Genomic DNA, 25,452 nt, shown 5'->3' with positions numbered 1-25,452 from the left:
CGTGTGTGTGTGTGTGCAGAGGCAACTCTGTTGGTCATTAATCATTCAATTACACACCTGTCAAGAGTTCAGACAAGCCGGAGAGTAGGGTGAGGGAGGCAGGGGAGAAACAAAAGGGAGAAAGGAATGCAACAGGGAAGAGAGAAAAAGAGCAGAAATGGTTTGAATGAAAGCGAGAAAAGTGAAAAAGCAACAGGAGGAGGTTTCTAAAGCAAAAGGCCTTTTATTGTGTTGTGTGTGTGCGTGTGTACACACGAGCGCATATGACAGAGGTAAGCTGTTGGATAGCCAGAGCCGTTGAGAGGTCACAGTAGAAATGTGGACTTAAACATCAACCCCTATTGTAACTATTTGGCTTCTGTATTTTTACATCTGTTTACTTTATCTAATGCAATTGATGCTATTAAGATAAGTGCCATCACTGGGATAATTGTCACTATTTCTTATGTGAGCAAAACTTTAGACGCGCAATGCACAAAAAGGCCAAAAATAATTCACTCGTAGTAGTAAGGTCTTTATAGTAATTTGTTTAGATCGCAGTATTATATTGCCCCCAGTGGTTAAGACTTATGCACCAGAAAAAAGCTAAAATTACTCAAGATGTACAAAATTCCATTCAGATGTTCATATAGTATTATGACTGTTTTTATTGAGTTCATTTTTCCTACCTAACCCTAGAAAACAGTCAATAAATTGTTATTTTTATTGCGAGCTGGAATGTTACGCTTCTCCATTTCGCTTGGGAAAATCATTTGGGTAATTAGAGTTTTAAGGTAAAAGCAAATTAAACTCTCATGCCAAAATTTACTATTATCCGTTTTAACAGGGAGACCTCCAATTTAAATGGAATGGACATCTATTATGGTCAATTGACGGAAATAAATTAAACGGGAGTAGTATTGCTTTGGTGTCATACTTGGTAGTTCTCTCAATCAAAGATGACATGTCTCAGTTGCCCAATGATTTATTTCCCTTGTATTGAATTATTAATTCCCCACACTTTACAGGCAAAGTTTGTAAATGTGCGGTCATGCACTCACACTGAATGTGCCTTTTTTTGCATTCTACATGATCCTGCTGTAGTACCTCAGATGCCTCAGGGTAACCCCCCGTTATTTTACACACACTTTCACACATATGCACGCACACTCAGGAATATCTTTCTAATTCATAAATGTGATCCTGATTTCATACACACACTAATGTATGCATAATATATTACAAAATAAAATACATGGTAAGGCAACTATATGTGTGAGTGATATAGTTGTGATCCTTATTCTCTTCTGAATACAATCTTGAGCTTTGCTCTTATGTGTGTGCGCGTGTTGCCAGCTGTTCCGGTGCTTGACATCAACATGCAGGCAAAAAGCCAGATGTCTCATTAGGCAAATTTGATTGACTTGGTCATTAAGAATTCAGCAATAAGATGCTTCCATATGTGTGTACATGGAGCTGCTTGCGTGTTGCGTTTATATAAGAGACCTTCCCTACTTAAACCTATTCACGTGTTTGAGCACAATTTATGTGCATGCATTAAATATATTGGATACATACATGCTGTTGATTGCCTAGTGATTATTACCATGATTATAATCCAGAGAGAGTTTTACCTTCTCTGTTCCTCTTTTGAGCATTAGGGGTTAAAATACAATATCTTTTATAATATATATTTTTTGGTCTTGCACCTAAGGATAAGAAAATGTACACATCTTAACTAAAGAAATTTGAAGCGTAATATACAAAGTAATTTAAATTGTGCTTTTTATTTTTTTTAGGTCACATCTCTGACCTTCATTTCAGCATCAACATATGTGCGTGGGTACAACTTCCGCCCATACGCATGTCCTTGCCGGTTGTTTATCAGTTAAAAAACCTGCCGATATAAGTATATTACCTTGACCCACCAACTACTATGTAAGTTTGCCAACTTACTTTTGTGGATTTGTACTGCAGTAGTTGATGTCTGATGTAGCTTGCATTCCTTTTCCAAGTTTGTTGGTGCTTCTGATGTCTTTATAGCTCCCAAAACCAAGTCTTGCATACAATCAGTTTATTTGTTAGCCCCATTATGGGGTTTTCTGCAGGTTTGGAATATGTATGTTATATATATTGTATATTATAAATATTGTATATTGCACTAATGAGAACAATGAAGCACAATTCAAAAAAAAATAAATAAATAAAACATATGACTGGATACACTAATTGCTGCCTTCAGTGGTGTAAAGGTTTAACTGTCTTTTGTCTGCAGAATTGGACTGAATCTGCTTTTGTATTCTTTGTCCATCTCTGAGTCAAGCAAACAGGAGCAACAGCACTATCAACTTGTGCCAAAAAACTTCAACTCCCATTAACTACTGATATACTAAAAGGTTCAACACTCCAAAACACATTTCTTTAGTTGCTCCAAATATCTTTATTATATTGTTAACACTTTTGATAGTTTATCTGGGTGAATACACCGATTGTTTTAATGACTTAAACTAATTTTCAACAATAATTTAAATAATTTGGCATATTTCCTATTTCTATGAATCTATAATCTTTTATTTAAATAACCACTGGTCATGTGACCATCCATCTATTGATATAGAGGGTCACGGGGGTGCCGAAACCTATCCCAACCAACAACGGGCAGTAGGCAAGGTACAACCTGATTTGGTTGTGAGCCAATTGCAGGGCACTAATGAGAACAATTAAGCACAATTAAAAAAAAAACCAGATGACTGGATACACTAATTGCTGCCTTAAGTAGTATAAAGGTTTAACAGTCTTTTTTTACAAACGCTAAATTCATTTCTTCTTTACCTTTCATCGATATTTCTTTTATACTGCAAAAACATGAACTATGAAAATGCATCCTCAAAAAATCCACCCCTTTACTTACAAACAAAAAGACGTGTAAATCCTGTGGATCCCCTTGGAAAGATTATTGATGGATGAATTGAAACAAATAATGATACATTCATTTTTCTGACAGTGTGGTGCTTCTTTGGTTTGTTTTGCAGACAAAAGGACCACGAGGTGGGCTCAGGTATTTTCACACCCACTTCATTCAGTCCTTCGAGGGAGACCCCAAGTTGCAGAGATGCTCTACTGAGGCCACCAAACTGTATCAACCGAAACGCCTCGATTGACCTAGAAATTCTGTCCCAAAAGATTGGAAACAGAATCAACAAAAAAGGCCACAGTATATATTTCAAAGTGATCAACATGATATGAACCAAGTTGAACGCCACAGTGTCAAGGTATTTCATATTTACGTAAATCAATGTTTGCAACCATTTTTAATGACCCTTCAGATATACCTTATGGTAGATCAATTTAACTTCTATCCACAGATTGCAAGATACACTCTTGTCATAATTTGTTGCATTTTAATAGATTACATCTTGATTGTTATAAGAAGCTACTTTGGAAACCGAGCTGTACAGACTGGCTTAATCAAACATGAACAATTTCGACATTTGCTAACATGAGAAATGTTATCTTGAATTTTCTATTTCATGAGCTTTCTTCATCATTCCGTGGTGATTTAATGTCCTGAACTCCATCCTGCATCTCAGTGTGTCCATGTTCAACCGCTGCCCTGCTGTTTGACTCCAGCTGTGACTCATCTCTCACACATTTTTCTGCATCCCCACTCTCCGTCTCCCATGCTTGCACTGCCTTTTCAGGACATGTCAGTCTCCGAATGGTCCGCCGGCGCGTATTGTGACGAGATTGGTTGCTGTGTAGAGTGCGCCTGCGATGCCATTGGCTCAATGAGTGTTGTGCTTCAACACTCAGCTGACGTGCAGCCTTGCGTGGCTGGTAGCTGCTGATGTAATAGAGAGCCGCGTATAGGGTTGTGAGGTAGTAGCCACCTGTTGATGCACAGGAAGGAAAACAAATTGAAATTCTAAAAGTAAAGTAGCTCTAACCCGCAGCAATGAGCCAGAAAATAGTATCTATAATCTATACAACTAACAAACTTACAGTAGGTCTCATTTGCATATGAAGCTACAAAAAAGGTGAAAATTACTAAAACTTCATCGGAGGCCGGCATTCACAGTTAAGGTGGCTACTTGACATCTCTAGCAGTCAATTAAAGTTAAATTAACAATGATCATTGTTTTTGTGTAGAGTGGTACCTCGACTAATGAAATTAATTTGTTCCGGAAGTGGTTTCGTAACTTGGATTTTTCATAAGTAGAGACGCATCTGACATAAAAAGTACCCCAATAGCAGTGGTGTGCCGTCAGGGCCTTCAAGGCCTTCTCTGCTGGCCTAAGATATATCTGAATCATATATTATATTTTGTCCATCAATACATATGAAATAATTCCAAATTGTCTGTTAGCTTCCTTTCATTGCTTTACCGCTGGTTGCACTGCTTTCAGATGTGTGTTTTCATATTGAAGCATTTAACCAATCACATTTCAGCCATTATTTGTTGCCAGGGTCAGAAATCTGCCTCAAGGCCTTCACAATCAGTTCTGCGGGCTTTGCTGCATTAAACAAGCGTCAATAAGACTGTTGCTTTAACCAATCAGAATTCGATTTTTGTAGTCAAGACTTTCCAATAATGACAAAGTTAAGTATGTCTACTTCATGGTGTAGAGGTTCACTCACCATCCTGCCATGTGGGCAGACAGGGTTCATATGCCAGTTGGTAATCATTTTTCCCTTAAATAAAAACAACCGTGTGTAGTCAAAACTTTCCAATAATGACAAATTAAAGTCTTGCCACTTAATGGCGTAGAGGTTTGTTCACCTGACTTCCATGTGGGCATCTAGGGTTCGAATCCTAATCGGGAAACATTTTCCCTTAGTTGTTTCTATATATTTGTAGTCAAGACCTTCCAATAATGACAAAGTAATATGTGGCCAATTTGTGGCGTAGAGGTTTGTTCACCTGACTGCCATGTGGGAGGCTGGGGTTTGAATTCCAATTGGGAAACATTTTCCCTTAGTTGATTCTATACATTTGTAGTCAAGACCTTCCAATAATGACAAAGTAAGGTGTGGCCAATTTGTAGTTTGGTGGTTCACTCACCTGACTGCCATGTGGGCAGGTGGGGTTCGAATCCCGGTTGGGAAACTTTTTCCCTTTGTTGTTTCTATATATTTGTAGTCAAGACCTTCCAATAATGACAAAGTAATGTGTGGCCAATTTGTGGCATAGAGGTTTGTTCTCCCAACTGCCATGTAGGCAACTGGGGTTCTAATCCCGGTTGGGAAACATTTTCCATTAGTTGTTTCTATATATGTGTAGTCAAGACCTTTCAATAATGACAAAGTAAAGTGTGGCTAATTCGTGGCGTAGAGGTTCACTCAGCGGACTGCCATGTGGGAGGCTCAGGTTTGAATCCCGGTTGGGAAATATTTTCCCTTAGTTGTTTCTATATATTTGTAGTCAAGACCTTCCAATAATGACAAAATAAAGTGTGGCCAATTTGTGGTGTGGAGGTTTGTTCACCTGACTGCCATGTGGGCAACTGGGGTTCGAATCCTGCTCTCGTTTGACTGATCACTACACTATGTAGTTCAGTAAATGGGTAACCCTTTTTTCATTAAAATAAAGACTTAGTCATTTTTTTCAGCAAAACAATTATATTCCAGTCAGCCGTTGACTGACAACACCGGGACGTGAACCCTCGCCTCCCACATGGCAGGCAGGTGACTGACCCACTACACCATTAGGCGGCCCGCCTATACATGGTCATTTGGTGCTTTCATTTGAGGAAAGACTGAATGACTTAGTCTTTTTTAATGGCAAAATTGTTCATCGTCCACCGAGATTCGAACCCTGCCTGCCCACAGAGCAGTCAGGTGAACGAACCTCTGCACCATGAAGATGCCACACTTTACTTTGTCATTTTTGGAAAGTCTTGACTACACACGGTTGTTTTTATTTAAGGGAAAAATGATTCCCAACTGGGATTCGAACCACAACTGCCTGCATGGCAGTCAGGTGAACAAACCTCTGCACCATGAAGTGGCCACATTTAACTTTGTCATTTTTGGAAAGTCTTGACTACACACGGTTGTTTTTATTTAAGGGAAAAATGATTACCAACTGGGATTTGAACCCTGTCTGCCCACATGGAAGGCAGGTAACAGAACCACTACACCATGAAGTGGCCACACCTATCTTGACATTATTGGAAAGTGTTAATTATTCCTATATATATATATATATATATATATATATATATATATATATATATATATATATATATATATATATATATATATATATATATATATATATATATAAATCAAAAGGGAGTGCCTAGTTGAGGGAGGAGGAGGCAAACGTTTAGCGGCTGTATGGAGCATGTAGAGATATTCGTAAGTAGAGGTACCACTGTATTGTGGCTCATTTTGTTTTGAAATCTAACTGTAGGTTCCATACCTTCTCCCTGCAGCTGTGTTGGGTCCAGCAGCTCCATCATGTAGTCAGTGTCTAACTGCAACGTGACCAATTCGCTACGTAAAAGCACCCATGTCAAGCAAGGCAGGAAATCATCAGCTCCAAACAGTGCATCTGCATTGAAGAAAACTGAGTTTGACATCACTGGGAATATTTCAAATTACAGCATTTATCCACAAAAGCACCAAACTACCTGAGCTAGCATTGCTACTCATGCTGTGGTAGATGCTCTTGCAGTTTTTAAGCAGGATATGGACCTTCTTGTTTGGGGAGTAGGCCTTATGCATACTTATCCACCTTTGCTGAATCCGTTCAAGGATGACCGAGTCCGGGACTCCAACTCCAGCTACTCCTCCCAGCGCTTCCACGCTGCTGTCTTTCAGAACACGCTGGTTGTTCTTCAGTCTTTGCAGACTGCCTTCATTGGTGCGCCAGTTGTGAATGCAAGAGTATATGTGAGCTGACACAGGTTTCAGGGCCACCTTATGCACTGATATCTCCACCAGCGAGTCTAAAGAAATGACATTCAAATAGCAATATTAGAGGACAGTAAGAGAAAAGAATGCCAACCCTCATGAATCAATGAAAATAGTTATGTTGAAGAACAGCTTACCTATCTCTGAGTCAGAAAAATCAGCCATACTGTCCAGCATTGCCTGGATATCATGGTAGTCCAACAGAGTCTCCCTCAGCAAGGTAAGCGATGACCTTACTTCCTGTAAGAACTCGGACCCCGTCGGGCAATCATTCTGTATCGTGACCTCCACAAAATCTCTAACGGCATCTGCAAATATGCTATGTTTCCTCTCGCTCAGATCTTGCACACGATTGATCAACCTCTTTTTCTGAGACACCAAGCTGCCAAGAGCCTGGCCCACCGCTGAGAGGCGATTTAAGACTTTGTCGGCCAACCGGTGTGCCACGGAGCTTTGTAGTTGATCTCCCTGTTCTTCTTCAATGCTGCTGATGGACAGTGAGTCAAGCTCAGGGGACGGAGGCTGAAGTAAGGAGGGCGGCGTCTGGGCCGAAGGCTGCCAAAGTCCACCCTCGATCCAGGACACCCTGTGAGGGGTCTGAACACAGCCACGGTTTTGCAACTCAGCGGCGGAACGAGGTAAGCTCCCTGTGCTTCCACTTGTGGACAGGCTAGATGAGCTAGATGAACTTTGGCTGGCACGTCTAAGCACAACCCCTCCTTGGAAAACTACGATTGATGGTGAAGACTCGTCTGATTCGGCTCTGACTAGTTCTGGATAGGAAACAGAAACTTAGTTAATTAAGTAAGGCTTTTGTGTGAAAATGAACAACGTAGAATAACCTTTAGAGGTCACCTTAATTTGACCTTCTAGAACAATTTAAAAATGAAAAACAAGAAATTATTATTATGAGAGCAATAACTGAACCTGAGCAATCAACATCGGAAGAAAAAGGTTCCTGGTCCAATGAAATGGCTCGTTTGTTCATCAGGCTTGCCCCTGCCCATTTTCGAGTGGAACTGAGGCGCCGTTCGTGTCTAAAATTTGGCATCTGTGTGGTGGGCTGCAAACCAGTCGCCTGATGTTGAAGCCAGTCATCGCCGTGTTCATGAAGATAGAGTGGATTGATGACACACAATGCTCCATTGGTCGAGGTCAGCTAAATGAGCACAAATAGGTTAGTAACATTTGAAAGTGTGAGCAAAAGTTGTAAAAACAGTATTTAGTTTCACCCAAAAAAGTAGTTCTTATAAGACATGACATAGAAGTGTTTTTGATATAACAAAAAAAAATGGTCTTAGACATATACACAAAAAGGAATAGTAGATTAGCTTTGAGTTTATTTAAATTGCACATTAAAACACGAAGCAGCACACTACCTGTATAGAACACACAACAATGTCAGGCTCCATGTGAACCTTTTCATCAGTCATTTGTACAGGCGGTGAGCTGAGCCAGGTTTCTACAAACATTGCAGAAATAAATATTACATTTTATTCGTTAGGCAGGAAAACTTTTGTTTTTGACCAAAAAAACCTGAGACATTTTTTACAGTAAATGCGGGAGTGGAAGATAAAGTGAGACCTAAATTTTGGAAGACTCACGAGGCTCAAGCTGATAATCTTTGGTGCTTTCGGTCACATTTTCCATCCAACGAGGAATTCTTAGACAGAGATCCAACACATCCCTAGCATAGAAGATATTAAAAAGCTGAAATCTAGACACAGATTTAGGGACATTAAAGTAGCATATGGGCCTTGCGAAGTCGCCTTACGAATGCAGTAATGACTTTACAAAAATTAAGTACTTCTCTGGTCATAGTGTACAATATGATCAGATAAAAACGATGCAATGACACTTCTGTTGCAAGTAGAATAACACTTACGTAACTCCAAATGGCATTGTTTGGTATTGATTTAACAATAGAATTATTATTGTGGGTGTAAAAATGCTCTTCAAAATTCTAAATGGTGTTTATATATGTAAAATAGAGCAAAAGTGTCACTGCAACCTTTTTTTTAATTTAAAAAATGACTTTGTTGAGAGCATTAGTATTTTTGGGGAAAAAAGAAGTACTTCAACTTCTCTTATGTGAAATTGTTTCCCCATAGACAATGACAGTTCGCTTTGTTCTTACTTACACCAACTACTATATTCTATAGCATGGCTCAAGTTTCAAAAGATGAGAAAAAACTCACCTGGTCAAAGAGTAGAATAACACTAACTGAGCCAAGTCAGGGAAAGAAAGACGAGACTTTGACAGCTGAAAAACTGCCAAAAAGAATGAGTGGTTAATGAACTGAAATTGAAACCTACAGGAAACAATAAGTCCAAAGAGCGAAACATGTACATCCACTAAATATAAATTGCAAGCAATCTTATTTTGACCGATTTTAATGGATCAATTTAAGGCCATCATGTCTGTAGCAACAGCTTATCCAAAATATCAAGTTGTGCTTTCCATCAATGCAGACAGGTTTGTTTTGATCAATGGGGACCAGTTGGTTACTTTGGAGTTTAGCAATGCTGTGCCAAAAAACATTGCCTTATCCAATGTTCCCTCTAATTTTTGGTTTGTCTGGGCAGAAAGACAACCTCCCTGAGCACACTGAGTACCGGTGTGAGCAACATCATCATTGCTCGCTATGGGCACACACCAGTATCACACCTGCCATAAGCAGGTGTATGTCTACTACACATAATAATAATAATAATAATAATCGGACATAGGCCATGTCGTCATTATCACAACACAAAAGCCTACTTGTCATCACACGCAGAAACTGCGTGTGACGAAATTGATGGTGCTTCTCCATAAGCTACGTTTAATCGGCAAAAGACCTAAATAAGTGTAAGTTACGGACTTGTAATTTGTCATTCCGCTGTTGTGGATACAGGTCGCTTACCTCTCGCTTACCTCTCACTGTCTTCCACTGTCTAACCACATAAATGATTTAGTAATAATAAAATGTAATGATTAATATCTATGAATGGGCGGCCCGGCGGATGAGTGGTTCGCGCGTCGGCCTCACAGCTAAAAAAATTTTTTTAAAAATTGGGATTTTATTTTGTGCGCTCCATATGATTTGCTGTGCGCAGAGAAGACGAGAGTAGTGCGCAATTGCGCATGCACGCAGTTTAGAGGGAACACTGGCCTTATCTTATTTAAAATTAAAATAAATAAATAAACAACTTGTGCCACCTCCTGATAATCTGAGTTTAGTATCATTGTTTGTCCATACCTGTGGCTGTGCATGAGATAGTATATTCAAGAACTGCTGTATTCTCTATTCCTGCAGATACACACAGCAAACTGGGTAGAGATGTCACACTATCCCTCACAACCACAAAACTCTGAAGAGAGATAGAGAGACAGACTAATTTCAGTATCTGAAATTTGGTTGAAAGCATACTGTGGATGGGTAACAAAATACCAGTTGACGAATAGAATGGAATAAAAATAGTGTGACAAGAACTGGCTTACAATACAGTTTCAACCAAGACAAGACAAATGCAAAATGAAAAAGATTTGCATGATATATACATTTTCAGCTAATAATATTTAAGACACTTTTTGCATACATTTAACAGCAAAAGTATCCCACATCACTGTGTGTAAAGGGAAATGTACAAATTGTGTTGTTTTGCTTGAATTAACTTAACATTATTTAAATTTAAATTCCTTGACAAACAAAAGTGGCGTAATAAAAAGCTGTTGCAGAGAATTCACGTGTGTCTTACATCACCGCAACTATGCGCAATGTGTTCTAAACTCATCCTCATACAGAGGAAGTGGCTTTTGTGTGAACTAAGGACAGAAACAAAGACAATTCTCCTAAAAGCAACCAAGCACATAAAGCATTTAAAGAGACAGAAACATTATTATTGAGCAGTTTCCATTACAAATAGCTCAGCAACAGATTCTCCATATTTGCTTTAACATTTAACAACACACCGATGTAGTAGTTATCTTTAATCACTTTGCATACACTGTAGCACTATGCACACTGCATCTTTTATAATCAAATAAAGGCATTTCCAATAAAGTATAAATAGAAAATGTACCTTGCTATGTCTTCGCACCTTATTTCACTGCCTTGCATTGATGTGAAACGGGTTAAATTCAACACTACTTTTGCAATTGATCCAGAAAGTAATGTGTTCCCTTCGTGGAAGTCTACTTCAAAAAGAAAAAAACGGGAAGTACATCTTGTTTTTTATGCCTGAGAGAGGCTTGTGCATTTTTAGCATGTGATGAGGAAGGCCATTTGACAATGGTTTTCTCATTTATCGTAAATGAGGGCATATAGCATTTAACATTATCATTAGAGATATCATGAAGCAGCAAAGTGAATTGAGGGGTGACATACAAAAAAGTGTAAATTCATAGTACATAGACTTCAATTTTTTTATTATATTATTATTATAATAATTAATATTTTTCTAAATTAATAAAAGCACAGATATTTCAATTTAACAGTATTTTTACACTGGTCTGACTCTATTCAAGGGGTATTTGTGACTTTTTTTAATGCAAACTGGTAAGATTGTGAGGGAAAAACTTCCCACCATTGCAAACTAGAAAACCAATTTTCCTTCTCTCCGTTGTGATTGAATATATCTTGCCAAATAATTCATTAAATTTACAATAAGTTGTGTTCATTGAAATATGTGTGCGTAAGAGCTAACCCCAGCAGGTGTTCCAGAGAGGGCTGAATGGGCCTGCTCTTGGTTCCAGGGTGCAGCAGGGCACCAGGCTTTCTGACAGCTTCGAAGATGGTCAAGCAGAGATAGTCTCCTACTGCTTCTTCTCCATGGGATTGATGCTCTCCCATTCTTTGGACTGTAACCATTCCTGGACATAAAAGCATGCAACTTTTTGTACTGGGCAATGGACAAGTCAGGCACATGCGTTATGAAAAAAAGGGACTAAAAATAGATATAAAACTGGCTCAGTGGTTGATACTTACATGTTTTGGGCAACTTCACTTCATGTCGATACACTTGTTCTTCTATAGAAATTGCAAAAGAGCCCAGATAATGCAACCCTTCCTTTACGCATGTCACAATTCATTTCAGCGGTGGTTAAAATAGGAACTTTTCTTCTCATATACCTTCCAAAAGCTCTAGTGATGACTGTTCTGTCCCTGGCACGTGGTTCTACTGCCTGTGTCACACTCACAATGCAACAGTTAGAGCTGTGGTCTGTCTATGTGGTTAGATCTGCATTGAAAGGCTGTGCTAAAAAGGAAAAGACATTTTTACCGCACGTTTGAACTTTAACAACCTTGTGACAGTACGTTGGCGAACATTCTAAACGAGATGGTGAGTGAGATCTGTCCGAATTTCTAAAGGCTCTGGATGTTGTGGGGTTGTCTTGGTTGAGACACCTCTGCAACTTTGGGGATTTTAGGGATTTGATCACTTCATTCACAGAAGAAACATTTTGAGTTTTAAAAGATAAGATTTATTGCCAGTATTTAGTTTTTGAACACGTTACATTGAGGGTTTGCTCATCAAAATCATTTCCTAACTCATACTGTTAATGTTATTCTATTCTTGCTTCTACTACAACAGCATTTATTGTAACACACATTCTGTTCACTAGGACAAATCAAAGAATAGATGCTAATTGAGATTTAAAAAATGGAAATTTTTAAAGTTGATAATATTGCACCAGTAAATAAACAATGCACCCCGATTATTTACAAAGACATTGTTAGTTCATGATCAAATTCTTTGGAATCATGACGACAATCAAAGTTAAACGGTTATAATTTAATGAAGCTCTCAAATCTGTCTTCAAGTGGATTATCACAACCTGGGAATTTTAATTTCATCTAGTCACTCTTCTAGTAAATGTATTATACTCCACTTGTTAAAAGCAGTTGAAAAATGCCTAATTACCTCGTGAAGTCAAAACAACCTGTGCAGATGACCTTAAATACAATGGTGTGATGTGAGATACCAAATCACTGTTCTCATAGAAAAACAGAAGCAAGTGATCTGAATTGAAGTGCAAAAAAAAACCCAAAACATACAGAAAAAAGCCTGACATGTTAGAGGAAATCTTCAATTTAGTTTGCCTAAAAAGCTTCAACTGTAAACAATAAATAAGCAAATAATACATCTCAATGGCAAGCTCGGAGACAAAAAAAAGCATCAAAAGACCACAGGTCTTCTTAGACCACTTATGAAGCACTTGCACCTTTGCTCTCACTTGACTTTCCCTCCTTGTCCTGGCTATCAATCCTGGCATGTTCCCGCTTCACCAATTCTTCCAACTCAGCCTGGAGACATGAAATTCATTTTTTGGGGGGAAAATAGTGTCATGAATGACACACTAAGGTACACAGGTAGTGGCGTAAAAGCAGCATTTTGGGATCAAATTATTTAGACACTTAAAGAAAATACAGTGTCTTCATTAATACACAACATGAAGCTAGTTTTTTACTTATACTTGATTGCCATGGGTGTTTGGTATTCTGCTTGTGTGCAGGTGCACATCTACGTTGTTATTGGCAGTCTAGAGAAAGTACTGGCGAGTCGTCTCATCAATTGTATATTTGATTTTATCTCTTTTATTCAATAGCTAATTGTTCCTTAAGGACTGCGCTGTCATTGCCCTCATTACAGTATTTACATTCATTCATTCATTCTTTTCTCTTTTTTTACACCTAATTTGCAGTGTATTTCAATCCTGATACAAACAGTAATTTAGGATTAAAACACAAGGAAAAAAAGGATTTCTTAAATTAAAAAAAAGTCAAATTGGGGCAGTGAAATTGATATTACGCTGTTGTGTAACCTACCTTCCATCCCAACAGGTCAGCAAGTTGCATACAACCATCGTCACATGTATTGATATGAACAACATCCCTGTGAGGGGGGAAAAAGTACACAATATATTTAACAACTTGGACATTTAAATACCTGATACCAGTGCATGTCTATAATGTAAGTATTTCTATTTCATTTATACACCACTCTTTCATGCACATCTCTTTCAGAATAATGAAAAGACTAACACATCACACACAGAGATAATAAAAGCAAATAAAACGACTTTTAGGGCAAAGGCAGAGATGTTTGCATAGGTTTCATGTTGTCAAGATTAATTACCATCATCTGCTTCACCAAGTGTTTTAATTAATAGTAGTATATTAGTATTACAGATTTGTATCGCATTTCTGTATATCACTTTACTTCAACATGGATACAAGGGTGGAGGATCGAACCCATTAATTTTGCATTGGGTGGGGTCTACTGTAGGAACCTAGTCATACTGTCTTTGGTACTGTATATAATCCTGGAAAATTGTTTCTGGCGTCAGAGATTTTTTGTGTGTGTGAAAACAAATAGAGTAATCCGAATTTAAAAAAAAATTAATTATGGTCAATGTGGGCTAGGCCAATTGTGTCAGTTATAAACTTCAACCAAAAATATATATCTTTTTCTGTTTTGGATTTTTTTATATAATATATACTTGTGAAAATCTGACATTTTTTATTTTGTGTTAGCCAAAATAAATACTCATTAATAAACCCAACCCTAGAAAAGAATAAGATAAAATGGAAATGGTGATCATTCAGTCATTGACTTTGACGCCATCTGCTGGAAAATCAAAAATGAAACATTTTACTTTTACTAAAGTGACATGTTTTTTCAAAAGCAATTTTTGGTTTCTTTCCTGTCCACATTTTAATGTGTCACTTATATATTTAGTTAAAACAAACAAATTGAACGACCAGACGAAATTTGCCTTGAAGACCACCACTTTGGCCACTTGCATATTTGAATCAAGCTTCTGAGAGCTTCTTTTTCTGGGTTCGAGTGGGTGTTGACAGAAAAACTTGGTGAAACAATCACATTACCTGTAAGCCTTGTCCGAATCAAAGTCCATTCCTCCTCCAATACCAAGCATACCTAACATAGGATCCCCCTGCACAAACACCAACAAATTCTGATTGTATGAAGAGCATAAAACTACCGAAAAAAAGTGTTTGCTACGGATGGCCAGCAGTTTTTGCCAACATAAAATGGCACGCTCAACTTGCCACCATACTTAACTATTTTATGATTGTGACTCAGAAATATTTTGCGTAAACATTTATTGTAACTATGACTGATAGTCTATCACAAGGGTGTCAGACTCGGGTTGGTTCGCGGGCCGCTTTAACGTCAACTTGATTTCACGTGGGCCGGACCATTTTAGATATTATATTTAGATTTTTTTTATAAATGGATTAAAAGAAATGGATTAAAAGCCCTGACTATTCAGTTTTTTATAGCTCTAAAACAATGTTTATTGTAGCTTTTTTCAATATATTTTTAGATTTTACAAAATGATTTTTGAACTAAAAACACAGAAAAAAATGATTAAAAAATTACAATTATGGATTTAAAAGGGGGAAATCAGGAAATTTAATATACATCTATACTCTTCAATTTAATTTGATCCTAAAACAGAAAGTCGGCACTGATGATTTACTTTCCCGGGCCACACAAAATGATGCGACGGGCCAGATTTGGCCCCCGGGCCGCCACTTTGACACATGTGGTCTATCATGTAAAGTATAAATTCTGGTCATATCGGCATTGAAAATATTAGTGTGTCGTAAAGCAAGGCTCACCTGGCCTGTCTTTTCCATGTTAATGAGCAACCTTGGGCAGCTTTTTGAAACTCTAAGTGAAGAAAACAAAAACAACAACAATGTCAAAAACAAAATATATGCCTCAATGTTGCTGTGTCATTATTATTATTTTTTAAGATAATGACATTAGGTACCTGCTAACCAGACTTGCAAAAGGCTGCACCTGTAAAGAAGTTCCCATGATGATGAGAAGATCACAACGTGGAAAGTCCTGGATGTGCAAAAAGGAAATTAATGCAGCTCATTTTTAACATGCATGCTTGCTTGCCAGTTACCACCCTCTTACCATCTTCATTGATGTAAAGAATCGTACTGGTAGACTCTCACCAAAGAAGACAATATCTAGGAAGAGAAAGGACCAAGCAATAGAGAATATTATCATAGTAGAAAAGTGATATGTAAAAGTACTGTTGGGGATGCATCTGTATTTCAGAACTAAAAGGAGTAATGAAAAAGAAGAGGGGGAAAAAAACTGACCTGGTTTGACCAGACTGTTGCATTTTTCACATCTGGGAATGTCATCAGAAAATATTTTTTCTGCAAAAGGAAGAAGACAGTTTTCATTTTAACACTAAATAAAATGAACTTCGACTAACGCTAAGCAAATGATGAGTCGCTCAGTCTCTTGAAAAGGTGCTACATCTGTTTCCTCCGTTATTATTGAAAAAAAAAAAAGAAACCTTTCATCCAGTCCAGGTTGTACTCTTTGCGGCAAGTGAATTTGACACAATGGGATGTGTGAAAAGTTCCGTGGGCTTCAATGAGGTCACTGCTCTCAAGGCCGGCCACTCGCTCCAGTGTGTCAATATTCTAAATGATCGTGAATACATCATAATACATCATTATAAAGGCAAAGGGTGGAAAACACAGTTTCTAAAGTATAACCACTATGAGTGATTTGTGGTTTCCCCTGCCTGTGTGTAACAGCGTTTCAGTAAGCCTTTGTCCTTCAGCAGCTTCATGAAGTAATGACACACAGTTGGCTATAGTGAATAAAAAGAACAATATTTAGTCTATTGATGACAAAATTAAAAAGCTTTTAAAAACATTTTAAAACAATCATTATTTTTGTTTTCGTTATTGCCATTTTATGCTTTACCCTAAACTGTCCTGGATAAAGCTCCTTGGCCAAGGCAAAGAACGGCTCTGGATGTTTCTGAGATACAAAAAGAAAATGACTTCAGTGAAGACTGAAAGTAGTTACAAGGACATTTGCAAGAGAAGCTATTATATGATAGTTATACCAATTATGGTATATATATATATATATTTATGTAAAGTTTTATTCAATTGCTGCATATTAACATGAAAAATACCATCAAGCTTACTGACCTTGAAGTAATCTATTTGAAAAATCGCCTCTGGGTAAGGAAGGTTGTATTTTTTCATGTTTGCATATAGACCCGTATCAGGGGATCGGAAATCAGGAATCCCAGCAGCTGTGTGAATATAGCAATATTAATGTTGAGTACATTATCATTTATTACCAAGTGTTTGTCTACTACTAAATATTTCCTTTCTATGATATACTCACATGTGGATATACCAGCACCAGCCATACAGAGGATGTTTTTGCCTGGAAGAATCACATGTTTGTAAGCTTGTTAAGGAATATCAGCCAAAGTAAAAATAAATATACAAAACAAAATTTAAAAAAAAACAAATAGACACTCACATTTGCCACTAAGAATGTATTGGGCCACTCCTTCCAAGGTTAAATCATCCAAAACCTTTTCGGGTGTGCCAAGGCCCAGTGTGCGGGAAAACAAGTTACGCAGGAAATCCACTGGCAAAATAAGAGATTATAAAACGACTTTCCAGTACACAACAGTTTTAAACTTTTTGGCCTCAAATGTGATGAGGAAAAATATATACATTTTGTTTCAAAAATAACTGAATTTGGAATGAAAGATGTAAAAAAAAAAAAAAAAAAATAGGGACTAAAATAATACCAAAGGGGAGTAATGACCTGGATATAAAATAATAGTTAAAAAAAACAACTCAACGTACTCTCAGAGTTTTCGGCCCCTTCCTCCTCACTGCTGTCGTTAGATTGCTCCTATCAGAGGGGGAAATATAAAAAAAACTCTAAATTTATCAGGGATTATACGGGCAACAAACCGATTCATCTTAAATAATATCATACTGAATCAGATTGAATGAAAATATATGGTCCCTAGTGCATACGTATACGTATACATATATACATGCATATATACACACACACACACATATATATATATATATATATATATATATATATATATATATATATATATATATATATATATATATATATATATATAAAGATATATATATATATATATATATATCTTTATATATATATATATATATATATATAAAGATATATATATATATATATATATATATATATATATATATATATATATATATATATATATATACATATACATACCTGTACAGTGTATAGGTATGTATAGTATACACACAAACATATACATACATATACACATACATACACGTATATATATATATATATATATATATATATATATATATATATATATATATATATATATACGTATATATATATATATATATATATATATATATATATATATATATATATATATATATATATATATATATATATATATATATATATATTTTTTTTTTTTTTTTTTCATGTACCTCTGGATCAGATGTAGTTTCCTCAACTCCTTTGCTGTTAGAGGGCTCTGAAATGAAAAACATATATTCAAATAAAACCTATTCGACAGATACATTTCATGCAATGGTAAGTTAGTTATGATTTGCTTGAGGGTAGAAACTGCGCAATTATTGAGCCATCGGTGAAATGGGTTATCCTACCTGATGCCTCCGACATTTATTAGCCTGTGAAAATCGTTCCAAAACAGTGAGTCTAGGCAACAATGGGTCAAACCCAACAGCTGTTTTTACACCGTAGTACCAGGTTCTCAATGCGCCATCAGCTGATTCCGCATTGTTGTTGTCCGTCCAAAGAAATAAACCGTGTTGCTACAGGCACTAAAAATGGTTCCTGTCTTACGTCTTTGTGTGCGTGTGCACTGTGGTATATATATAATATAAATAAATTAAATAAAATACAAATAATATTATATATATATATATATATATATATATATATATATATATATATATATATGTGTGTGTGTGTCTATATATATTCTATATAATATCTATCTATAATTCAGTTTAGTTAAAAAATATTTTTTAAATCACTTCTCACATTCCAAATATACGTACTTAATAATGCAGCAGTTATACAAGCTTGATCTACTCTAATTAGATTGCAGGTACTGATATTTAATTGCAGCCTGCAGTTACACATGAAATAAAATTTGTCCTCTTGACCGACAGACTTAATGATGTACCACATTGCATTTATAAATAACATGAAAGAAATAAGATCAGTTTTTACTCAAGACACGCTGTAAACAAAATTCAGCTGCAAATATTTTTATTTTTATTCACAGACAAAAATTTTCTTTCATCCAAACACCAAGACAATACAAAGATCTGACCTGAGAATTTAATAAGGATGAACATTTACATTTCTATTCATGCATAAAATCAACTAAAGTCAAATTCCTGTTTGGGTTTCAAAATGTGATTTCACAATTTTGTTTGCTTTACACAAACAACGAACAGCATTAGGATTTTTTTCCCCGTTTAATCTACTACCCTTGGCTGCTCTTTTCCTGACCTCCTTCTGGGTCTAAACTGTGATCATAACCAGAAGCAATGATCTCACATTCTGGTAACATTTCCTCCAACAAAATGGTTACCAATCCTGGAGTCGAAATGCTTGGGAGGCCTGATATATTCAGACGCTGCAGTCCCCTACACCAAAAAAAGGAACATGTTACACAACAGGAAGGATAAATAACTCTTACCATATTTTCTCACATTTGTCGCTCAAAAAATGCTGACTAAATCGAGGGTATGGCTTATATGCGCACAAATTAGACTTCACATGCACGAAACTGCAAGGTGACAGACGAAACGCCATAACGCATGACAATGCGGCCGATACGGTCATTTAAAAAAAACGTAGGTATGGCAAACTAGACCGCTTTGGACACACTTCCTGCTTGTACTGCTCACGTGAATTCCTTTTTGAATTTGTCTACGTGCGGGCACGTGCAATCCAGCAGACGATCCTTTCGATTCATACAGTATCTCAGAAATACCACGTGCGATGATTTTTCTTAAGATTTTCCCTTCAGAGTAACACATTTGTACTCCCTATTAAAAACCATGAATATGAAGGTGAAAATTGTGAAACAGGGGGCTTCTTATACGGGGGGAAATTGTAAAATTTAACGATTTTAAGGCAATTTTAAGGGTACGGCTTATACGCGGAGGCGGCTAACACGTGAGAAAATACGGTAAGTCAATTTGTAAGTCAGTTAGTTGATGAATGTGAATTACTTCAGATTCCTCAGGGCAACCAATCCACCTGTGGTAATGCGTGGACAATATGATATGTCCAGCTCCTTCAGAGAATCTTGAAACAGGTGGAGCCTGGCCAAAAACCAGTCATCTACCTCAGAGCAGCCTCGAAAGGACATCGTGCGCAAAGACTGCTGTCCCGCTGAAAGACAAGTCATTGACATATCCTTACATAAACTGTAGATCAAAATATAATTCAAAAAAATCAACTAGTTCATAACACCAATACCCAAATTGGACAGTCCAGTGTGGTTGATGAGCGTATGGCTCATGTCTACCTCCTCAAGTTGTTTGTCTCTGTAGGTCAAAAAGTCCCAGTCTAACTTGCCCCTTTGGTCTACACGGAACCAATTGGATTGGCCAACAAATCTGGGAACACAATATACATGCAAAATATTCTTAACAATAGTATAATAATAAAAAGAAGCCCTATTTGCATATAAATAAAACATTTTATACATTCTGCATCGTGTGTTGTGCTGGTAATATCACATCTGATATAGCTATTACAAGTATGTCATGTATACAACATAACAACAATAATAAATTAATTTCGGACAGCAAGTTAGCACCTAAAAGTGCACTGTAATACCCATTTCAAGTGATGGAGTCATCCTACATGTTTTACTTCATTGGGCTTTTTTTTCTTTCTTTTTTTAATGAGGGTATCACCAATTTATTTTACATGTGCACGTGAAACAATTGAACCCATAGAATCACTTCTCTGCTCATCATTTTACAGATAAGGCAAACAATAATTTTACGGCCCCTAAACAGTGAGAGAATGTTATCCCTCCTTTCCACATCGGGAGGAGAAAAAAAAACACTATTAAAGAAGAAAAGTTAACTTACCGAAGCCCCCCTTTTAAACACAAGGCGTAGTAAGCTGCCGCAACGTTGGGCCCATAAAGGCCTGCGGTGTAGCTGTAATAACTGTGAAAAATGCAACAACAACAAAAATTAGCAAAACATGATGACTTTTTTTCTGTGGACCAATACAAAATTTAGGGAATTATATTCCAATACTTAAATGACATTGGATTAGAGCAGTGGTCAAAGATGTTATCATTTTTTTTTCTGAGACCACAGGTATTAACTTGCAATATATATATAAACTGCAGCTATTTTAGGGGCGGATAGTGCGTCGGCATCGCAGTTCTGTGGTCCTGGGTTCGAATCCAGGTCGGTCCACCTGTGTGGTGTTTGCATGGGTTTTGTCTGGGTACTTGTGAGAATAAAGCAGTTCAGAAAATGAGATGACTTTGTGAGTGTGGCACGGAAATGTTGCTCTGATGTACATTATTGCAAGGTAAAATTAAAAAAAATATAACTCGTTGAGTGCTGGTTTATTTTCATTTTCTTACGCATTCGTCGTCTGAAGTCTTCGCAATTTCATCCAAGCGATCCATTTGAAGACCACCTCGAAGTCATAAAAACGCTGGCTGAGGAAGAGAAGCACACTTCTTTGCACGGGAGGCCAACCCACGGGTTTGAAGCCCATTGATCTCTTAACAACTAGAACCCGAGATGACCGCTGACAGCACCCTAGAAGAGACTAAGGAGTAAAATATACAGACAATAGAGTTAGCAGAAACCCGATAAACAACACGCACCAACAAATAACAAAGCACTGCAGCCCGTATTTTAGCGATCAGGACGCGAGGAAAGGAGCAAATGCGCCTCAACCTTTAAAATACAGACAATTAATGTTCTATTCGAATCGTGCAAATAAGCTTTTGGAAGATAATCAGGTCATTCTGGTAATTTTGCAAGCCCAGACGTTAAGGATGACTTACCACCAAAGTGGCAGACATGATGAGTTCTACAGAAGCGCACGAAGGTCAAAACAACAAAAGCTTCTTTCCGCATATGATTTATTGTCCACACGGTGGCGACATTGAATCGCATTGAGTTATTTATCCTACTTGTCAGTGTGCAAACATAGGCTATCTTAGAGTTTTCCACATTGTCGCACTATTTGGAATTGCAGTGAATTATAATTATTATTTTGAATACAGCTCAGACAATATAATATTTTCATTAAAGGCTCATTTGCTCAAGTTATTACTGAAAGTGGCTGATATGTTGAAACTGTAGGAATGCACTGAACTAATTAAAGGTAAACAAGACTGTTTGCAAGAGTAAAAATCAATTTATGGCGATTAGGGATTTGGGAATGAGTGGCTAATACTGAACACCTTGGTAGTGTCATCACGCACACGCACACGCACACGCACACGCACACGCACACGCGCACGCACGCACGCACACACACTCGCACACATGCGTGCGCATGCGTGCATTCAGATGTGAGAATTGTATGGCACCTGCAGACCTCACTAATTAAAAAGAAAATAACTATAGGTGCTCTTTTGGCAAGGTAAATATACGATCATTATCATGTTTAATATTATTTGCGGAATGCGTTTGAACGTGCACTGCAAATATTCTGTGGATAGTTCTCATATTATGATGAGATTGTAATATTGATTGTGCTTATCAAGCGTTCACCAAGCGTTCATGTAGTGTTGTGCGATATGGGTGAAATTCTCTTCACAATATAGGTCATTTTATATCACAATAGCGTTATCCCACGATAAACTGTTTTTATTATTATTTGATTGACAAATACAACAGACTAGGAAAAGTTTCCCCCTTCACGATACTTAAATACTAACAAAAAGAATTGTCGTGATGCAATATCTAACATAACTCCAGACTTGCAACACCCACAAAATTTGTGGTAGAAAAAAAAGATAGAAATCCATTTAAATAGGAGTTATTAAACTTAAGAAGGTTCTTTTACATGTAACTGTGATAATTATTGTAAAGTGGCGTTGTGTCACAAAATAGAATCAGGCAAGCGGAAACACATTAGTAAATAAATGTTGTACACTTAACACTTTATTTTTGTGTAAAGAATGTATCATTCTTATTTCTTATCTAGATAAAACAAGTGAATACTTGTAGATGTAGAGCAGGGATGGCGAACACGCGGCTCTCGAGCTGCATGCGGTTCCCAGCCAAAAATGAATCCGGCTCTTTGGTTCTTATATTTTGTATATACTGTGGCTCTTTGCCTCGTTTCATGTTTCTCTTTATTTTCTCTTAAAACATACTCAAATTCATCAGGCCCCATTAAAAACAAATATTACATTATATTTAAAAAAATAATATGGCAGATTGGATTCTTTTGTGCTCCTTCTGACTTGTTCACCACCCCTGATATGCAGTATTGCTGTAGTGCAATTATTAGAAATGCCAATGTACAATATGTAATTGCTTTAAAATGCCTATAATTCTACAGAAACTTGAGAATATGGTGGTTGTGGTAATGCCTGAGATAATTTTGGGTGGCACATAATGAATACAAATCAAGTACGACAGTAATCATGTCTCCCCAATTTTTACAGTGAGCTTGAGTAAGCCATGTCCCAGTGGGGAAGCCATTAGCCCCAGGTTGTCTTCCTCGTCTTTCACGCTGCCTCAACCGATTCCACACTCACAAATAAGTACAGTCCACAGCTCTTATCCTTTCACATAGACAGGCCCAAACGTCTGCACCATTCTCAGAACTGTTACCAGCTGTCAGTGTTGCTTTGTTGCGGGTTTTGGCTTGCTTTCAAAAGGTCATGTGGAGTTTTTAAATCTAGTGAGGGCTGGAAAGCCATCAATGGCACGGAATACTGGCGTCATCCTGAGGGACGAGGACGACCACTGAGAAGGGCCATTCAAATACATTGTAAATTTTAAATCAATCAATCAATCAAAAGCCTTTATTGTCATCATACACTGCTGCGTATAATGAAATTGGTGGTGTTACTCAAAGTGCGTTTTCCCAGTAAAAGAACATAAATAAGTCATATAAAAATATAAAGAGTCACATCCTGTTAAGGTAAATTCTAAAATATTGCACAATCTAAGATATTATTGCACACACCAAAGTTATTGCACACAAGGGATTGTGTCTCGTGCTAACGCAAGTTCAGAGTCCTGATGGCTGTAGGGGAAAAAAAGTGCACTTTTGAGCACAATCAATATTACTAATCACACGATACAGATAGATGTGTACAGAAATCCTTCGCTATGAGATCAAATCTGGTTAAAAGGACAATTTATTCTTGTAAGGTCATAAGAATTCTCTTATTTGAAAACAACATAACATGTTTTTTGTACAGTCAGAATCAGAACTTCAGTGCATGGATGTAAAGTTCGGTTAGTTTTTGTACCACTTTGGTGTAATGGTGGGAAAAGTACCCACAAAAAGTCTAATCAAGTCAAAGCACTCTTACAGTGAATGTGTAAAAATCTAGTCAAAGTAATAGTTAAAAGTAGCTTCATTTTAAAAATTGCTCAACGTAAAAGGCACTAGGATATTTTTTTTAATTTTTTGCAGTGGAGCGACACTTTTTGTTGAAAAAGAGACTTTATTTTTGCATCTGCACACAAGTTAACAGATGTGTTAACAACTAGTACTTATATTAACACAATCGTGATGGTACGCATTATTTTTGCAAAGATTTACTTCTCAATCTGATGAAAATGTATTTTAGCTGTGCTATTTTTTGCAAATATGTCCCTCAGCAGCAGCCACTTAGCACTTGTTAAAACAATGCTAGACACACTAATTTACACACACCCAAACTGTTTGATGTATATTGCAACGTAACTTGACGTTTTTAAAAGCATTTTGAACATATTTTTTACTCGAGTCAATTTAAAAATGTAATTTTGTAGCAAATTCATGTTTTAAAAAATAACAAATTCATGACAAAAATCTTAATAATTGTCCTAATTGTGTTTTTATGTATTTATTCACATTAAGTGTTTAAAAAAATAATTATTCTTTTCTTATAATACGGGCAATAATTACTTACCTGCTACTTAATAATGAAAGATCTTTAAAGTCTCACCATCAGGTGTACAGACAAATATGACAAAATAACATCCTATACAGGCCACAAAACGTGCTGCCTGCCTCCCCGTAGTGCCGTCATATAAGCCCAATTGTGCCATAATGCTTTATAATATAGAGAAACTCGTGAACACTTTGATAACAGCACACTTCTAAAACAACAATTAAGATTAGTTAGCCTTGGCTTTGATTTGTTCTAAACATAGAAATGGCTCAATAGTTTCTCGAAGACTATCTCAACTTGGATCTTTGCGGTTACGTGCAGGTTATTACTATGACGGGAAAGATACCTGCAAGGTTGATTTGATTAAAAATGAAGCTATGATATTAAATTGGAAATTAGATACAACTTTGGCTGAATGACTCAATGGCTAATGGTAATATTCAATGATCAAGTGCATATTCCACTCCAAGATTATTGATAATTGTCCCTTTATTCTTTTTTTTCTAATTTAAAAGCACCTTTTTATAGGATGTTCAATTGTACGCCTGATTCGAGCACATTCT

General features: G+C 36.8%; 3 protein-coding genes and 3 long non-coding RNA genes across 10 annotated transcripts in view; 3 read left to right on the top strand and 3 right to left on the bottom strand.

Moving 5' to 3' along the window:
* Window positions 1–123: 123 nt before the first annotated feature.
* LOC144083976 (uncharacterized) lies at window positions 124–3,827 on the top strand. 2 transcript variants are annotated; one of them, XR_013303675.1, is made up of 4 exons: window positions 124–272; window positions 1,779–1,814; window positions 3,012–3,251; window positions 3,515–3,827. It is a non-coding gene; the product is annotated as an uncharacterized LOC144083976 (long non-coding RNA). The 2 variants fall into 2 exon arrangements; XR_013303674.1 differs by having other exon boundaries at window positions 3,012–3,827.
* rinl (Ras and Rab interactor-like) lies at window positions 3,367–12,059 on the bottom strand. 3 transcript variants are annotated; one of them, XM_077612208.1, is made up of 12 exons: window positions 12,012–12,049; window positions 11,868–11,909; window positions 11,587–11,752; window positions 10,140–10,251; window positions 9,096–9,168; window positions 8,502–8,584; window positions 8,277–8,359; window positions 7,825–8,056; window positions 7,035–7,670; window positions 6,615–6,932; window positions 6,404–6,535; window positions 3,367–3,869 (listed from the first exon to the last, which is right to left on the bottom strand). In XM_077612208.1, coding segments are annotated over exons 2-12 (2,199 nt in total). In that variant the 5' UTR covers window positions 11,870–11,909; window positions 12,012–12,049; the 3' UTR covers window positions 3,367–3,507. The 3 variants fall into 3 exon arrangements, with proteins under 3 accessions (XP_077468334.1, XP_077468333.1, XP_077468335.1); XM_077612207.1 differs by having other exon boundaries at window positions 11,868–12,059; XM_077612209.1 differs by lacking the exons at window positions 11,587–11,752; window positions 11,868–11,909; window positions 12,012–12,049 and adding an exon at window positions 10,963–11,535.
* Window positions 6,276–10,716, top strand: LOC144083975 (uncharacterized). The gene is made up of 5 exons (XR_013303673.1): window positions 6,276–6,339; window positions 6,417–7,117; window positions 7,237–7,535; window positions 7,889–8,074; window positions 10,197–10,716. It is a non-coding gene; the product is annotated as an uncharacterized LOC144083975 (long non-coding RNA).
* A 282-nt stretch (window positions 12,060–12,341) lies between the features above and the next one.
* On the bottom strand, window positions 12,342–18,572 carry sirt2 (sirtuin 2 (silent mating type information regulation 2, homolog) 2 (S. cerevisiae)). The gene is made up of 16 exons (XM_077612006.1): window positions 18,405–18,572; window positions 18,225–18,271; window positions 17,562–17,610; window positions 17,227–17,337; window positions 17,086–17,127; window positions 16,884–16,990; window positions 16,651–16,707; window positions 16,466–16,534; window positions 16,232–16,361; window positions 16,029–16,088; window positions 15,838–15,893; window positions 15,686–15,762; window positions 15,531–15,582; window positions 14,772–14,839; window positions 13,710–13,776; window positions 12,342–13,187 (listed from the first exon to the last, which is right to left on the bottom strand). The coding sequence occupies exons 1-16, from the start codon at window positions 18,418–18,420 to the stop codon at window positions 13,089–13,091; spliced, it is 1,107 nt and encodes a 368-aa protein (XP_077468132.1). The 5' UTR covers window positions 18,421–18,572; the 3' UTR covers window positions 12,342–13,088.
* Window positions 18,573–19,018: 446 nt separating this feature from the next.
* dmac2 (distal membrane arm assembly component 2) lies at window positions 19,019–21,989 on the bottom strand. 2 transcript variants are annotated; one of them, XM_077611772.1, is made up of 6 exons: window positions 21,827–21,989; window positions 21,395–21,585; window positions 20,883–20,963; window positions 20,260–20,399; window positions 20,010–20,172; window positions 19,019–19,418 (listed from the first exon to the last, which is right to left on the bottom strand). In XM_077611772.1, the coding sequence occupies exons 1-6, from the start codon at window positions 21,842–21,844 to the stop codon at window positions 19,256–19,258; spliced, it is 756 nt and encodes a 251-aa protein (XP_077467898.1). In that variant the 5' UTR covers window positions 21,845–21,989; the 3' UTR covers window positions 19,019–19,255. The 2 variants fall into 2 exon arrangements, with proteins under 2 accessions (XP_077467898.1, XP_077467899.1); XM_077611773.1 differs by lacking the exon at window positions 21,827–21,989 and adding an exon at window positions 21,644–21,808 and having other exon boundaries at window positions 21,395–21,575.
* A 273-nt stretch (window positions 21,990–22,262) lies between these two features.
* Window positions 22,263–25,452, top strand: part of LOC144083744 (uncharacterized) — a 29,091-nt gene continuing 25,901 nt past the window's right edge. The window contains exon 1 of the long non-coding RNA XR_013303616.1: window positions 22,263–22,410. This is a non-coding gene — a long non-coding RNA (uncharacterized LOC144083744). The remainder of the gene's footprint in view (window positions 22,411–25,452) is intronic.

This window comes from Stigmatopora argus, chromosome 10, assembly GCF_051989625.1.
Source record: "Stigmatopora argus isolate UIUO_Sarg chromosome 10, RoL_Sarg_1.0, whole genome shotgun sequence".
Taxonomy (NCBI): Eukaryota; Metazoa; Chordata; class Actinopteri; order Syngnathiformes; family Syngnathidae; genus Stigmatopora; species Stigmatopora argus.
Note: the sequence above shows the minus strand (reverse complement) of the source record. Positions and strands in the feature narration are given on the sequence as shown.